A 17,895-nucleotide genomic window follows, 5' to 3' on the forward strand; every position below is an offset into this window, starting at 1 on the left:
ATGGTTATTACAATTGGAAACTTGGTTATTCTAACTAGAATTCTGGTTATTCAAACTAGAATTCTGGTTATTCTAACTAGAATACTGGTTAGAGTGAATTTAATATTATGATTCTGGTTAAATTTAAAAGAATCTAGTTATTTTAACCAGAATTCTGGTTATTCCAACAAGAATTTTGGTTATTCTAACTAGAATTCTGGTTATTCTAACTAGAATACTGGTTAGAGTGAATTTAACATTATGATTCTGGTTGAATTTAAATGAATCTAGTTATTTTAACCAGAATTCTAGTTATTCCAACCAGAATTCTGGTTATTCTAACTAGAATTTTAGTTATTCTAACTAGAATTCTGGTTATTCTAATTAGATTACTAGTTAGAGTGAATTTAATATTATGATTCTGGTTCAATTTAAAAAATTCTGGTTATTCCAACTAGAATTTTAGTTATTCTAACTAGAATTCTGGTTATTCTAATTAGATTACTAGTTAGAGTGAATTTAATATTATGATTCTGGTTCAATTTAAAAAATTCTGGTTATTTCAACTAGAATTTTGGTTATTCTAACTAGAATTCTGGTTATTCTAACTAGAATACTGGTTAGAGTGAATTTAAATTCACATCATGATTCTGGTTAAATTTAAAAGAATCTAGTTATTTTAACCAGAATTCTGGTTAATCCAACTAGAATTCTGGTTATTCTAAACAGAATATTGGTTAGAGTTAATTTAACCTTCTAATTTTAGTTACATTAATAAGAATTTAAATTATTTAAACCAGAATTCTGGTTATTCTAACTATAGTTATACTATGATTTTGTTTACATTAACCGGAATTCTGGTTTGAGTATATTTCACAAAGTTTCGGTTATATTAACCAGAATTCTGGTTATTTTAACTAGAATTCTGGTTAATCTAACCAGTTTCTCGTAATTTCACTAGAATTCTGGTTAGAATTATCATTTGGTTAAATAAACCTGAATTTTAAATAGCGCAATTAAATTTCTATCTAATTGCGCTATTTAAAATTCTGGTTAAAATAACCAATATCATAATGTTAAATATATCTTGACTGAAATTCTGGTTATTTTGACTTGAATTTGGGCTATATTTACTAGAATCGTAGTTGAAATAACCAAAAATTTTAAGAGAAATAACTAGAATTTTGTATTTAATAACCAGAATTCTGGTTAATCTATTCAGTATTATCGTGTAAAATTTACAATAACTAGAATTCTGTTTAAATTAATTATAATTTTGGTTAATCTAACCATTATTAAAATGCTAAATATACCATAACCAGAATTTTAATTGAAATAACCAGAATTTTGGTTAAATTAACTAAAATTCTGTTTATTCTAAGCAGTATCATAATGTAAAATATATCATAACCATAATTCTAGTTATTTTATAAGGTTTTCTATTTAATATAACCACAATTCTAGTTAATTTAACCAGAGTTCTAATTACTTTAACCAAAATTCCAGGTAATTTAACTAGAATTCTCGTTATTCCAATAAGAATTCTGCTTATGGTATATTTAATATTATGATAGTGGTTCGATTAACTAGAATTCTGGTCATTTTAAACGCATTTCCTTTTGGTGTAACCCGAATTCTGATAATATTTTACATTATCATACTGGTAACATTAACCAGAATTCTAGTTATTTGGACCGAAATTTTATTTAATTTAACCAGAATTCTGGTCATTGTCAATTTTTTTATTATGATACTTATTAAATTAACTAAAATTCTGGTTTCTTGTGAATTTAAATAGAATTCTGATAAAAAATAATTAGAATTCTGTAATGTTAAATACAGCGTTAACCAAAATTTTTTTTTAGGAGAATATTAAAACTATTTTGTGTTACGATTTTTGTAGTTTCTTTTTTGATTTTCATCTATTTTTTTGGCCTAAATTACGTTATTACTAATTTTGTACAATTTTTTATTGAAACTTTATTGCAAGTTCAATAAACGAAGTATTTTTTCAATATATGTATATATATATATAGGCTTATTATTTATCGATTATTATCTTTTTCGTTTTGTATATAGACAAAAAGAGGGTCATGCTCTGATCAATAAAATATTATAAACGGTATTATGGAATATACCTGAATACACAGAATCATAGTACCGCTATTTTTATATATTTTCTTCTATCTTTTAAATTATGCGATATTTGAATTAATCATTAATATATTTCGTTTTAACTTTCAGTAGGTTCTTTTTGTTAGTCTTCTTTGAAGTAGAAAATTTTTGTATGTATATATTTATATAAGTGAAAAGAAAAATTCTAAATCTCGTAACGTCATCGAACGTTCATAAAATTTTCCTGCCCTCGAATACTGTATATCTATATATACAAAGTCGACACCGACCTCGAGTTTCCACGATCTCGTCATTACGCTTGCTTCCAAGGTACTCGCGCTCGTCGGCCCTGATAAAGTCTTATGGTTCCCTCCTGTTAACTAAAGAAAACTGACGCTAATATCTGTTTAGTGCGTATAGAAGCGAGTGTATATAATTCTTTAAAATCATTGGCACGATAAAAAAAAGTTTTTCAATTCTAAAATTTGTTGGATAAAAATTAAAATTATAGTGCAGAAAATAAAAATTCAAAATTATTTAGTAGTTAGTTACTGGCTGTGAGTATTTATATATAGATATTCGTATATTTTTTTCTATATTAAACAAATGAAAGAAAATTTTGAGCGCATTCACAGAAAATTAAAAGGCATTAAAATAAGCTGCAACGCTTATTATTTTAATCTAATTTTGCTTATTTTAATACCAAAATGGATTAAAAAAAAAAGCAAAATTGGATTAAAATAATAAGCGTTGCAGCTTATTTTAATGCCTTTTAATTTTCTGTGATGACATTAGTTACTGTGACATTAGTTACTGTGGCATTAGTTACTGTGGCATTAGTTACTGTGGCATTAGTTACTGTGGCATTAGTTACTGTGGCATTAGTTACTGTGGCATTAGTTACTGTGGCATTAGTTACTGTGGCATTAGTTACTGTGGCATTAGTTACTGTGGCATTAGTTACTGTGGCATTAGTTACTGTGGCATTAGTTACTGTGGCATTAGTTACTGTGGCATTAGTTACTGTGGCATTAGTTACTGTGGCATTAGTTACTGTGGCATTAGTTACTGTGGCATTAGTTACTGCGGCATTAGTTACTATGACATTAGTTACTGCGGCATTAGTTACTGCGGCATTAGTTACTGCGGCATTAGTTACTATGGTAACAGTTAGTTACTCTGCCATTCGTTACGGTGGCATTAGTTACTGCGGCATTAGTTACTGCGGCATTAGTTACTGCGGCATTAGTTACTGTGGCATTAGTTACTGTGGCATTAGTTACTGTGGCATTAGTTACTGTGGCATTAGTTACTGTGGCATTAGTTACTGCGGCATTAGTTACTGCGGCATTAGTTACTGCGGCATTAGTTACTGTGGCATTAGTTACTGTGATAACTTGATAACTATGATAACAGTTAGTTACTATGGCATTAGTTATTATCACAGAAAATTAAAGGGCATTAAAATAAGCTGCAACGCTTATTATTTTAATGCCTTTTAATTTTCTGTGTTGTTATTTTAAAAAATCATTAGAATTTTTATTTTCAACAATTTTTGTTAGATATAATTATTATTTATATGAATTTTAATTTTTCGAATTAACATAATTGTCAGAATTTCCTTTTTTTTTTGAAGAATTTTTAGATAATTTTTATTTTGGTAGAATTCTTTAAATGCTGAATTTTTATTTGTCCGAAATTGCAAATGGCAGAACAATTGATTTCGGCGCGATTTTAAAAATCCACCAATCACGATTTTGACAACTTATTTGATTGGTGAATTTTAAACATCGCGCCAAAATCAATTGTTTGTTCGGACATTTTCAATTTCGGACAAATAAAAATTCGGCCTTTTAAGAATTTTAATAAAAAATCGATATATATGAGAATTCTGTTAAGTAAAAATTTGTTATTTTTGTTATTTTTTAGGGTTTTAAGTAATTTTTTAGGGTTTCAAGGTACTTTTTAGGGTTAAATGTTACTTTTTTAGGGTTTTAATTTACTTTTTAAGGGTTTTAAGTTTCTGTTTAGGTTCAAAAGTTACTTTTAAGGGTTATTTTTAGGATTTTTTTTTTTAGTTAATTTTTAAGGTTTTTAGTTTACTTTTCTAGAATTCCAATAAAAATTCGACGCGAAAATTTTGGAAAAATTAATTTACAATTTAAGTAAAAAAAAGCGTGAATTTTTCTTTTTTTCTGCGTCTTTTATGTATATATATATATAGCCAATAAGAGAGCTGTCACTTGTCTAAGCATTTAAAGAGCCGCATGCTGTGATATAAAATATGTGTATAACATATGTTCTGTCATTGCTTCATTTTAAGATTGTGATCGAGGTCATGTTTAGACTCGTGTTTTTGTATCAGTAGTTAGATGTCTGGTCAATTCACTTATACAAAATTATCTCCAAACAACCTCAAGATTGTTTTCCTCAAAATTTTCTCTTATTTTTTTTTTTTTTTTGTTTGCCTCTTTGTCGTAAATTTTTAATTTTCTCTTAGAAGAATTTTTAATTATTTAAATTAGATGCAGTGAAAATTGGTTTTTGTTTCTTAATTTATAGAAATTAACTAGAAATAGAAATTGTTTCTTAATATATCTTTATTTATTATTCGGTACTAATTTATTATTATCAAAATATTATTATTATTATTCCTTACAAATTTTTTGAAAATAATTTAATATTTTCGAAAATTTGTACCTCTTCTTCTTCTTCTTCTTCTTCTTTTTTTTTTAATCCAAAAGAATAATATAAATAAATGAAAGTCAAAGTACAATTATAATTTTAAATTACCTTGTAAACTTATTCAAAATGAGTCATAATCTATTCTGCGTCTGAAATCAGTTTTCGAGGTTAATTTAAACCAAACAAAGACTGTTTAAACAACAATATATATGTTATTTCTGTATGCGGGGGAAAAAAATGTTAAAAACACATTATTGATAAGGAAATATATTTATTTATTAACGGCATTTAATCTTTTTTTTTTCTATATTTTAATTTTACATACTTGAAACTTGATGCAATATATCCCACTTGGAAAGATTCCAAAGAATTTCCGATGGGATTCCGACGGAATTACGTTGGAAGTTCCGGCGGAATTCTCATAGAACCTCCAGGGGGCACTTTCCGACGGAATTCAGATTATTTTTTTCAAAATTTTTAGAGTCCTAATTCCGTCGGAATCCCATAGGAAATTCTTTGGAACTCCGATGGAATTCCGACGGAATTATGTTGGAAGTTCCGGCGGAATTTATGATAGAACCTCCAGGAGGCACTTTCCGACGGAATTCAGATTATTTTTTTCAAAATTTTTAGAGTCCTAATTCCGTTGGAATCCCATAGGAAATTCTTTGGAACTCCGATGGAATTCCGACGGAATTACGTTGAAAGTTCCGGCGGGAATTCTGATAGAACCTCCAGGGGGCACTTTCCGGGGAATCTTTTCAAGTGGGATGATACAATTATTGTATAGGTCGCATATGTCCGAAAGAAGCGGGACTTAGTTTACATGGGAAAAAAAATCTTTATTTGAAACAGCGAAATATTTCACTAAAATAGTGAAAGTTTTCGCTATTCTAGAGAAACATATATAGGCTGTTTTAAATAAAAAAAAAATTTTTCCATATGGTATTTTGTTGACAATAGTTGATAATTTTTAAAGCTAAAAATCAGATTAAAAAAAGTTGTGTTTAATTTTTTAAGCGAATTTCCGTAAAAACCCTTTTTTTAAAACTAATTTTCTTTTTTTTTTTTGTTACAGGTGAGTCTATACAAACTTTACAAAACAACCTTTCTTCTTTACATGTAAGTTTGAAACAAAAAAAATTCTATATTTTGATTTTAAGATGTACTTTTACATTTTTTTTTTTTTTGTGTAATTTTTATAATTCATGGCAAAAAAATTTTCACCTGTATATAACGGCGATAAGTTTCACTAAAACAAGGAATGTTTTCGCTATTTTAGAAAAACATATCGCTGTTCCAGATAAAAATTTGTTTCCGTGTTAGATTGGTTTTTTTTTTAGGGGGTAAATTTTAGAGAGTAGGATAGAAAAGTAATTGATGTTTCAATAAGATTAGGGGGAAAGTTAGAATATATATAGGTGTCGACGATTTAATCTGTAACAATTTGTTTTGAGATTTTTTTTTGTTTATTGAATATCTTCCCATATTGTGAAGTAGTTAACGCGAATCTTATATATATATATATATAGTTGCATAGAGTATATTACATATACAGACACCTAGACGACTGTAGCTCGTCTACTGCGTGGTATCGACCTGCACGATTCTTGCGCTTCGAGCTTGCTCTAAGAGACTAAGGTTATGGTTCTAGGAGTGCATTAACCCTTGAGAGCATACTAAGTATAGAGTCAACAGCTAGTGTACAGGCTATGTTACAGCGAGTAATCGCGTTGTTGCGAGGAGCAGAGCAAGAGAGAAAGAGAGAGAGAGAGATAGAGAAAGAGAGGGAAGGATGAGATGGAAAAATAGTTTCTCTCTCTTTCTTTCTCTTACAGAGAGGAGGAGAAAGGGGATCGAGTTTTCGGATCAGGGGGAAAGGAGAGGAACAAGGGAAATCAGACTTTCTCCGTAGAGCGAAAGTGAGAGGGCCTCGGACCACGTACCCGCCCCTATTCCCCCCTATTCACCCCACAATTTGCTTTCACCGCAATGCCAATGCAGTTTTGCGACAACAAAAAAAAAAAAAAGAATAATTTTTACATGAAAACTCGTGGATATTATTTGAAAATTAGTTCTCAAGGTACAACACTATATTTAGACAATTAGTGCGATGAATTATTAACTTGTTTTACTTATTGTAGCATTGACTGTATATCATTTCAATGTATGTAAAAATATTGATATTATGGTTTTAATTTCTTTTTTGTAGTTTTAGATGTGTCATAGGTATTGAATTTTTAATAATTGACTAAATAAAATTTTGGATAGACTATATTTAACATTGGATTTTAGTTAAGCTAACCAGAATTTTGGTTAAATTAACGAATTCAGATTGAAATCAAACAGAATTCTGGTTTTTACCAGAAACTTGGATCAGTATATCATAATATATAAAGTAAACCTTAATTGGAATTCTGGTTAGTACAAATGGAAATTTTGCTAAATTAACTAGAATTCTAGTTGAAATAACCAAAATTCTAATAAAAATAACTAGAATTTTTGCATTAATACCCAGAATTCTGTTTAATTTAACCAGTATCATAATGTTCAATTTATTAGAATCTTGGATCAGTATCATAATGGAAAGTAAACCCTAAAAAGAATTCTGGTTATGCCAAATGGAAATTAGATTAATTTAATTAGAATTCTGATTGAAATAACCAAAATTCTATTAAATATAACTGGAATTTTAGAATTGATAACCAGAATTTTAGTTAAAATAACTAGAATTCTAGTTAATATAACCAGTATCATAATGTAAAATATACCCTTACCAGAATTCTGGTGAAACTAAATAGAAAATCTTTTAAAATAACCAGAATTCTGGTTATGATATATTTTACATTATGATACTGATTAAATTAACCAGAATTCTGGTTATAAAATCAAGAATTCTACTTATTCTGATTAGAATTTCGGTTATCTAACCAGTGTCATAGTGTAAAACATACAATAATCACAAATTCTGGTTGAATTAAATAGAATTCTGGTTAATCCTACCAGAATCATATGTTAAATATATCTGAAATGGAATGATGGATAAATTAAGTAGAATTCTAGTTAATCTAACCAGTATCATAAGGTAAAATATAAAATAACTAGAATTTTGTTTGGATTAAATAGAATTCCGGTTCAAATAAATAGAATTCTGGTTAATCAAACCGGTATCATAATGTTAAAAATACCATTACCAGAATTCTGGTTAATTTAAAAAGTATTGTAATATTTAATATACATAAATTCGAATTCTGGTTAAATTAAATAGAAATCCATTTAAAATAACCAGAATTCTGGTTAATCTAACAGGTATCCTAATGTTAAATTTCCTGGATCTAGAATTTTAATTAAAATAACCAGAATTTTATTAAAATTAATAAGAATTCTGGTTAATCTAACCAGTATCATAATGTAAAATATATAATAACCAGAATTCTGATTTTTAAATTCACTATTCCAGTTATTTTAATTAAATTTTTTGTTATACAAAAAGTACAATAATGTAAACTATACCCTTACCAGAATTCTGGTTAAATTTAATAGAATTTCGGTTAAAATAACCAGAATTCTTGTCATTTCAATTAAAATTTTGATTATTGTATATTTTACATTATGATATCGGGTAGATTAGCCAGAATTTTGGTTATTATATTTAGTATTCTAGTTATTTTAATTAAAATTTTTGTTATCTAACCAGTATCATAATGTAAAATATTCAATAACCAAAATTCTGGTTAAATTAAATAGAATTCTGTTTAAAATAACCAAAGTTCTTGTCAATCCAACCAGTATTATAATGAAAAATATTCAATTACCAGAATTCTGGTTAATCTAAGAAGTATCATAATGTTAAATGTTTTTAAATTCGAATTCTGGTTAAATTTTATAGAAATCCGTATTTAAAATAAATAGAATTCTGGTTTATTTAACAAGTATAATAATGTAAAATATTTCATAACCAGAATTCTGGTCACTTTAAAAGGTTTTTCTATTTAATTTAATCAGAATTCTAGTTCATTAAACCAATATTATATGGTGTTAAATATACCTTAACCAGAATTCTATTTAAATTAAATAGAATTTCGGTTAAAATAACCAGAATTCTGGTCATTTCAATTACAATTTTGGTTATTGTATGTTTTACATTATGATACCGGGTAGATTAGCCAGAATTCTGGTTATTATATTTAGTATTTTAGTTATTTTAATTAAAATTTTTGTTATCTAACCAGTATCATAATGTAAAATATTCAATGACCAAAATAACCAGAATTCTGGTTAATCTAATAGGTGTCCTATAATGTTGAATTTCCTGGATCTAGAATTATAATTGAAATAACCAGAATTTTGTTAAAATTAATTAGAATTCTGGTTCATTGAATCAATATTATAGTGTTAAATATACCTTAACCAGAATTCTATTTAAATTTTAATAGAATTTCGTTTAAAATAATCAGAATTCTGCTTAATATAACGATTATCATAATTTTAAATATTCCCTCACCAGAATTCTGGTTTAATACAATCAGAATTTTTTTCAAGGTAGATTTATTATTAATGATTGTAATTGTTGATATTTATCTTGAAATTAATTATTCGTTAATAATTATTTGCCAATAGTTGGAGATAGTTCAAGAATTGTCTTATGTTTATTTCTGATGATTATTCGAAACAGATGAATACATATATTTGCGCATAGAGTTAGATTTAATATTGGTTTGCGTGTGTTGTGTCATCTCATGTAGCCAAAATTATATAATTGATTGCACTTTTTAGTGTTTATGTCAACTACAAATGAGACTTTTGAATTATAATTAGAAAGTTTGGCTTAGATACCGAACGTTATTTACCGCACTCTATAGATATATATATATATATATATATATATATATATATATATATATATATATATATATATATATATACACGCAAGTTCGACGACCTTTCATGGAAGAAAGAGACGCGAATCGAACCGCTTCGTTGGAAGCTTGCGTTCTCCAGAGAGAACACCAAAGATTAATCTATATGGAGGAATTTATGAAAAGTTGTGTGTGTGTGTGTGTAGAAAACATTTGTCAACGCGAAAAAAAATCATTTCGTTAAAATTCAAAATAGTAGATTATTTTTAGATTTTGTTTGATATAGTAAACATTTTCTTTTTCTTCTGTATATTTATTATAACTTAACATTATTTTATACATTCGTTATATCAAAACGTTTACAAAAATTAATTTTTGTTCGTAATTTTAATTACACTTAATTTTTTAATAAAAAAATTTTTTTTTTTTAATACAAAACTTTTTGTACATTTGTCGAAAATTAATTTATACAGATTTTTTTTTACTCACACTCTAAATCTAAATAAAAGTAAGCTATTAATTTAAATTAGTAAAAACTGTCACTAATTTTTCAGTTACTTTTTTTTCTAAAAATTTAGTAAAAAAAAAAAAATTAAAAACTACTAAATTAAATAATAATATTTTACTAAAAATTAGGAAAAATTCTTACTAATGTAAATTAGTAGCTCACTTTTCAATTAATTCAACTATTTAGAGAGTGTAGAATTCATTAATCTATCTAGAGGAAATTTATTCATTAATTCATATATATTTATGATGTACAATCAACAAAAAAAGAGCATTTTCTGGTTAGATTGAATTTCTTCGATAAAACGAAAAAAAAACAAAATGACATTGTGTCAAAAAAAAAAAAAAGATAATGATGATGAGTTTTGTGGACGGAATATTAATTCATTTTGACAATAATAGCAACTTGCTCTCCTCTCAATAATAATTGTGGCACGTGCCTTTCCAATGTTTCCATTTTTTTCGTCGTTTTTTGTATTATCACTTTCGGTATGCTTTCGTCTTTTTCTACACTATTCGTAGGACCTAAAAAAAAATAGAAACAAATTAATTTAAATTGAAATTAAACTTAAAATTACAATAATTAATTAAAATATAATAAAAAAATATTGGACGGAAAAAAAAATTTACCTGGAACAGCGATAAGTTTCACTGGAACAGCAATATATTTCACTAAAACAGGGAAAGTTTTTGCTATTCTAGAGAAACTGTTCCGGATAAAGATTTTTTTTTCCGTGTTGTTATTTAGAAGGAAAAAAATTTTTTGTTTCCTTAAAAAATTGTTTACAGTTTGCAATTTGATAAAGTTTATTTTTAGATGATTGAGAAAAAAAAACAGATTATAATTTTTCTTTTCCTGACAATGTTGCGTGAAATTTTTTTTTTACATAATAGCTATACACTTGTTGATACAAGTTTGTTTATAAAAAAATATTTGCCTTATTATAATTTTCTAGAGCAGTTATAATTTTTTTTTCTACACGGAGAAAAATAGAAAAACGAATAAAGTAACTTTTACAATACTTTAAAAGTAAAACCTGAACTGTCGGGGGTTTCTCTGCATTTCTAATAATTTTTACTCCGAAAATAGTAAAATTTACTCCTGAAATAGTAAAAATTATTCCAGAAATAGTAAATTTTACTATTTTCGTAGTTACTGCGCATTTCTGTAAATTTTACCCCAGAAATAGTAAAATTTATTCTGAAAATAGTAAAATTCACTTTTAAAAAAGTAAAATTTACTTCTGTAATAGTAAAAATTATTCATGAAATAGTGAATTTTACTATGTTCTAAGTTTCTGCGCATTTCTGTCAATTTTACTCCAGAAATAGTAAAATTAATTCTGAAAATAGTAAAATTATTCCTGAATCAGTGAATTTTACTATTTTCTAAGTTTCTGCTCATTTCTGATAATTTTTACTCTTGAAATAGTAAATTTTACTGTTTTCGGAGTTTCTACGCATTTCTGATAATTTTTACTCAAAAAATGGTAAAATTTACTACTTCCGAAATAATTTACTCTTCAACTAGTAAAAATATTTTAGAAATAGTAAATTTTACTATTTTCGAAGTTTTTAGGCATTTCTGATAATTTTTACTCCTAAAATAGTAAAAATTATTCCGATAATAGTAAATTTTTATTATTTTAGAAGTAAAAATTACCAGAAATGCGCAGAAACTCCGAAAATAGTAAAATTTACTATTTCCAGAATAATTTTTACTATTTCAACAGTAAAAATTATCAGAAATGTGCATAAACTTTGAAAATAGTAAATTTTACTATTTCTATAATAATTTTTAGTAATTCAAAAGTAAATTTTACTAGTTTCGGAGTTTCTGCGCATTTCTGTCAATTTTACTGAAAATAGTAAATTTTACTATTTTCGGAGTTTCTGTGCATTTTTAATAATTTTTACTCCGAAAATAGTTAAATTTACTCTTGTAACGGGTAAAATTATTTCAGAAATAGTAATTTTTTACTATTTTTGGAGTAAAAATAGAAATCGCGCAGAAACTCCTAAAATAGTAAAAATTTTTATCTCCGGAATAATTTTTACTATTTCAGGAGTAAAAATTATCAGAATTGCCCAAAAACTTCGAAAATAGTAAAATTTACTATTTCTAAAATATTTTTACTAGTTCAAGAGTAAATTTTACTATTTTCGGAGTTGCTGCGAATTTCTGACAATTTTTACTCTGAAAATAGTAAAATTTACTCTTATATTGAAAAAATTATTCCAAAAATAGTAAATTTTACCATTTTTTTGAGTAAAAATTATCAGAAATGCGCAGAAAGACCGAAAATACTAAAATTTACACCTAAAATAGTAAATTTTTACTATTTTTGGAGTTACTGTGAAATTTTGTCAATGTTTAATTCAGAAATAGTAAAATTTACTCCTGAAATAGTAAAAATTATTCTGAAAATAGTAAATATTTCTATTTTTGAAGTTTCTGCGCATTTCTGATCATTTTTACTCCGAAAAAAGTAAAATTTACTACTTCCGAAATAATTTTTTCAATATAAGACTAAACTTTACTATTTTCGGAGTGAAAATAGTCAGAAATACGCAGAATCTCCGAAAATAGTAAAATTTATTATCTCCGAAATAATTTTTACTATATTCGGAATAAATTTTACTATTTTCAGAGTAAAAAGTATAAAGAATGTGCAGGAACACCGAAAATAGTAAAATTTACTATTTCCGGAATAATTTTTATTATTTTAGGAGTAAAAATCACCTGAACTGCGCAGAAACTTCGAAAATAGTAAAATTTACTATTTTTGGAATAATTTTTACTAATTCAAGAATAAATTTTACTATTTACCGAGTAAAAATAAAAAAAAATGCCCAGAAAATCCGGACAATTTAGAATTTACTTTTAAAAAATTGTAAAAGTTACTTTATTCGTTTTTCCATTTTTCTCCGTGTATATATATATATAAATTATTAATGAAGGGAGAGAAAAATTCAAAAAATAATCTTCTATTTGAATACGGGGTAGATAATTTCATTTTTTCTTGCCTTTTTTTTTTTTTTCTTAAAATCAAAATGGGAATAAATCTATCATTTCTAATATGTATATATATATACATCTCTCGAATGTTATTTAATATTGTCTCGTTAGAAGGAAATAAAAAATTGTCGCAAATAATTTATGTGTGTCGGGGAATTTTTCGACACTTTGTTTACATGATGGAAAGGATTTTGATATAGCGGAGGGGAAGAAGAAAAAAAAAAAAAATAAAGTATAGGGAAAAAAGGTCTTTGACCGGTTTTTTTTCGGGGATGGGAGAGGGTTGAAGAAGAGAAGGACACGTGTAGTACTAACAATCGATCCTGAGCTTACTCTTCAAGGTCGGTGGTTGCCTCTTGTCGACAACGAATCAACGACCTCTCTTTCTCTCTCTCTCTCTCTCAGCCCCCGGAACTCAAAGTGCGTCACTAGGACAGCTATCCCTGAACTCCCCACGAACCAAGAACGCTCAAAATACCCTCTTTCTTTCAACACATAAATACACACATACACACACACACATAGACTCCGGAGAAGCCATTCAGAGATGGAAAACTGTCGTATCCACTCTAGATCTTATCCTTTTGCAACTTCAAAAGCAGGTCAGGCTTCCAGACAATTTTCTTCTATATTTATATTTTGAGAGGCTAAAATTCTGATTATTTTTAAGTTTTCATTAGGTCCTTTTGTTACGTTAAATTTAGAATATGATTTTAAAAGTATTTTATTAGAAACAATTTTATTTTTTTTTTGACTAATTTTCGAATCTAAAAATTTGGAAAGATTTTCCTTCTATTGGAATTTTTACACTGAAAAAAAATTCTAGTTAGAATAACCAGAATTCTGGTTAGGGTATATTTAACATTTTAATTCTGGTTATTTTAACGAGAATTCTAGTTAATTCAACAAGAATTCTGGTTAACATAACTAGAAAGTAATGTTAAATATAGCCAAACCAGAATTTTTTTTTCAGTGTATATACATAATAAAATTCTTAGCCACCAACGAATATTTGTTTGTCAGAATATTTTATTTTACAGTGTATTTTTATTTCATGATTTTTTATATTTAAGAGAATTTTAATTTAATTCGAATTCTCATTCAATTGAATTTTTATAGTGATTCAAATTTTTTAAATTGAACTAGATTAGTTCGGATAATCATCGGTCCCATTGTACATCAGTTGAACCTCAATAAGTGAGACGCCTCTATAAATCAGGTTCAAATGTAGCTACGATTTTTAATTTCCGTATTAATTCTTACTGTAAATTTTAATTTGTCCAAAATTTTATTTTTACAAATTTTTAATAAATAGAATCTTTGAATTTAAATTAGTAAAAATTTTAAATAATTTGAATCAGTGACTGAATTTTTGCTTTTGAATTTGTTAAATTTTACTAAATTCGATAGTAAAAAGATTTTTTTTTTTACTATTAATTAGTTAAATTAGTAATTAGAATTGGAAAAATTTAACTAATTCAAAAGCAAAAAGTGAGTCACTGATTCAAATTAGTTAAAATTTTTACTAATTCAGAGCAAATAAATTTTTTTCAAAGTATTTACAATAAACGAAGTTACAATAATTAAAAATGACAACAAAAAGTACATTTATAGTTAAAAAAAAAAAGAAAAAAAATTGAAAGTTCAATAATCTTTGTAACGTTTAAAGGGCAATGAAACGAAAGCCGGAAATAAAAAAGCAAGTGCGAAAGATCGGGGATGAAAAGGTAAAGAAAAAGAAAGAGAAAGAGCCACGTGGATCTTGTATCGAACGTGAAACCATTACGTAGTCAAGGTCGGTCCTTGCCCTTTGCTTCGAAACGACCCTTAAGGCACTTTTTGTAATATTACACCCTTTTGCCGCACGCGTTCCTTTTTTTTCCTTCCTCTCTCTATATAACTATATACGAAAAGAATATGGAACAAAAAAACCTTTTTTTTTCGTTTCAAAAAAAAATTCTCATCGATTATAAATTTTGAAAAATTAGAAAAATTTTATTTTTCTCTTGTTTTACATAGTAAAATTTTTTTTTTTTATTATTTAAAACGTTGCAGAAAATGAGTCTTGTAAATAGATATTTTTACATAGGGAACATAATATAGTTTTTTTTTTTTTTTTTTTTTTTTTTTTATTCATTCACTCGTCCCTTTAGCGTTTGTGGTTTGTATGTATATGAAACAAGTGGCGTAGGATTATGACAAGAAATAAACGAAATCGGACTCCGTTTTGTCGACGACGACACCGTTTTCAAGTAGAGCGTACGAGCGTGTTATATGAGTCAAGGTCGGACCTTGCGGTGCTCTTAACAAGCCTTTTAGAGGCGCGTCACAGTAGATTATCGGCGGATAATAATTGACTTGTGATTTTTCGGCTAAAAAAATTTTTATACACTCAAAAAAAAAAAAAAAAGATTTCTTTAATTCAAAGAAATCAATTTCTTTGATTCGAAGAAATCAATTTCTTTGATTCAAAGAAACTAATTTCTTTGATTCAAAGAAACCAATTTCTTTAATTCAACAACATCAATTTCATTGAGAAATTTTATTTTTGATACAAAGAAAATTTATTTATTTCAAACAAATTATCTTTGGTTCAAACAAATTTTTTAATTAACTCAAATAAATGTTTCTTTGATTCTTATATATCAGTCTTAGAATTTCTTTGATTTAATGCACAAATTTCTTTGATTCAAAGAAATCAATTTCTTTGATTCAAAGAAATCAATTTCTTTGATTCAAAAAAATCAATTTCTTTGATTCAAAGAAACCAATTTCTTTAATTCAAAGAAATCAATTTCATTGAGAAATTTTATTTTTGATATACAAAGAAAATTTATTTGTTTCAAACAAATTATCTTTGGTTCAAAAAAACAATTATCTTTGTTTCAAACAAATTTTTTAATTAACTTAAATAAATGTTTCTTTGATTCTTATATATCAGTGTTAGAATTTCTTTGATTTAATGCACAAATTTCTTTGATTCAAAGAAATCAATTTCTTTGATTCAGAGAAATCAATTTCTTTGATTCAAAAAAATCAATTGCTTTGATTCAAAGAAATGTTTCCTGCTTCTTAAAGAAATATACATATATTATATACCCAGAGAAAAGATTACTTTGTGTTAAAGAAACCAATTTCATTGACTTGTTTTCTTTAATTCAAAATAAAATTTTGTTTGAAACAAAAAAATGCTTCTTAGTTTCAAAAAAAAATTCTAACATTGATATAGGATCAAAGAAATATTTATTTGAATTAAATAAAAAAATGTTTTGACACGAAGGAAATTTTTTTCTTGAATCAAATAAGCGATTATTTATTTTTTTTTTTTGAAACAAATTAATTTTCTTTGTATCAAAGAAAAATTTGTCGATGAAATTGATTTCTTTGAATTAAAGAAATTGATTTTATTCACACAGAGAAATGATTTATTTGAATCAAATAAAATTTATTTGAGTTAAATAAACGTATATTTGTCTCAGAGCCTACTAACTTATTTATTTGGCGTAAATAAAAGTTTTATTTGTCAGAAATAAATTTTTCTTTGCCGCAAATAAATTTTTTATTTCAATGAAATAAAATATATTTGCAACAAATAAATGAGTTAGTAGGCTCGGAGACAAATATACCATTTCTCTGAGTGTTGAATCGAAGAAATTGAATTTTTTGAATTAAAAAAATTGATTTCCTTGAATTAAAGAAATTGATTTTAGTGAATCAAAGAAATTGATTTTATTGAATTAAAGAAATTGATTTTGTTGAATCAAAGAAATTGAGTTTTTTTTTGAAGCAAAAAAATTGATTTCTTTAAATTAAAAAAATGATTTCTTTGATTCAAAAAAATGATTTATTTGAATCGAAAAATTAATTTCTTTAAATCAAAGAAATCATTTTTCTGAGTGATAAAAATTCGACCTTGCTATTTCGAGGCCAAATCGCGAATCTGACAGATTTATTGGTTTTTTTTTCCTTCTTCTTCTTCTTCTTTTTTTTTTACGTCACTATATAGTTTCCTCGAGGATGCGTGTGTATACGATATAAACGCGGAGACTTCGAAACAAACGTTCGATCATGACTCTCGCGGACGAGAGCATGTGTTTCATTGACGCGTACTAGGAGTAGGAGTCATTCATGGTCAGACAATCGTAGGTAGAACGGGAAATTTATTTCGTATCGGGCGACGCGCAAAACTATATAATACTGTATATGTATTATATATATATACACATAAATAATATCGATCCAATCATCTGTTTCGCACCTTCCATATATATATATATATATATATATATATATATATTACTCGTTTTTTTTCCTCCTCATCACTTTCGTTATATATATACCCCTTCTTTTTTTTTCTCGCACTCGAAAAACCTTCACGCAATCAGCACAAAACCTGCATAAAATATGTGTCATCAGAATCAATGATAAAACTTGTCAGACACGAGAGGCTAATTGTTATGTGTTATCGTTATCTCTTTTCTCCATTCAATAACTACATTTATTTTTCTCCTTTAACAAAAAAAAAGAAAAAAAAAAAAAAAAAAAATGTAAATAAAAGATAATTAGAAATTTTATTTTTTGACAAAACAAGTGTCTTATTTTTTAAGACATATATCAAACACTTGGGAAATGTCTTAAAAATTGTCTCGATTTGTTTCATATTGGTTAGGAAAATATCTAAGAAGTTTCGTCAATGGCAAAAAATTTAAGACACTGTAAAATGTCTTAAAA

The 17,895-nt window shown here is 26.4% G+C and overlaps 2 protein-coding genes across 6 annotated transcripts in view; one reads left to right on the forward strand and one right to left on the reverse strand.

The window, feature by feature from the left end:
- LOC127285210 (ecdysone-induced protein 74EF) overlaps nt 1–17,895 on the forward strand; it is a 267,455-nt gene that overhangs the window by 40,835 nt on the left and 208,725 nt on the right. The window lies entirely within an intron of this gene.
- LOC127285306 (U7 snRNA-associated Sm-like protein LSm11) overlaps nt 10,285–17,895 on the reverse strand; it is a 37,471-nt gene continuing 29,860 nt past the window's right edge. Inside the window, exon 4 of the mRNA XM_051311255.1 lies at nt 10,285–10,670. Coding sequence (XP_051167212.1) covers nt 10,525–10,670 — 146 coding nt within the window. The 3' untranslated portion in view covers nt 10,285–10,524. The remainder of the gene's footprint in view (nt 10,671–17,895) is intronic.

This window comes from Leptopilina boulardi, unplaced genomic scaffold (genome assembly GCF_019393585.1).
Source record: "Leptopilina boulardi isolate dan_hultmark-lab unplaced genomic scaffold, ZJU_Lbou_2.1 LbouV2_330, whole genome shotgun sequence".
NCBI classification, from domain to species: Eukaryota; Metazoa; Arthropoda; class Insecta; order Hymenoptera; family Figitidae; genus Leptopilina; species Leptopilina boulardi.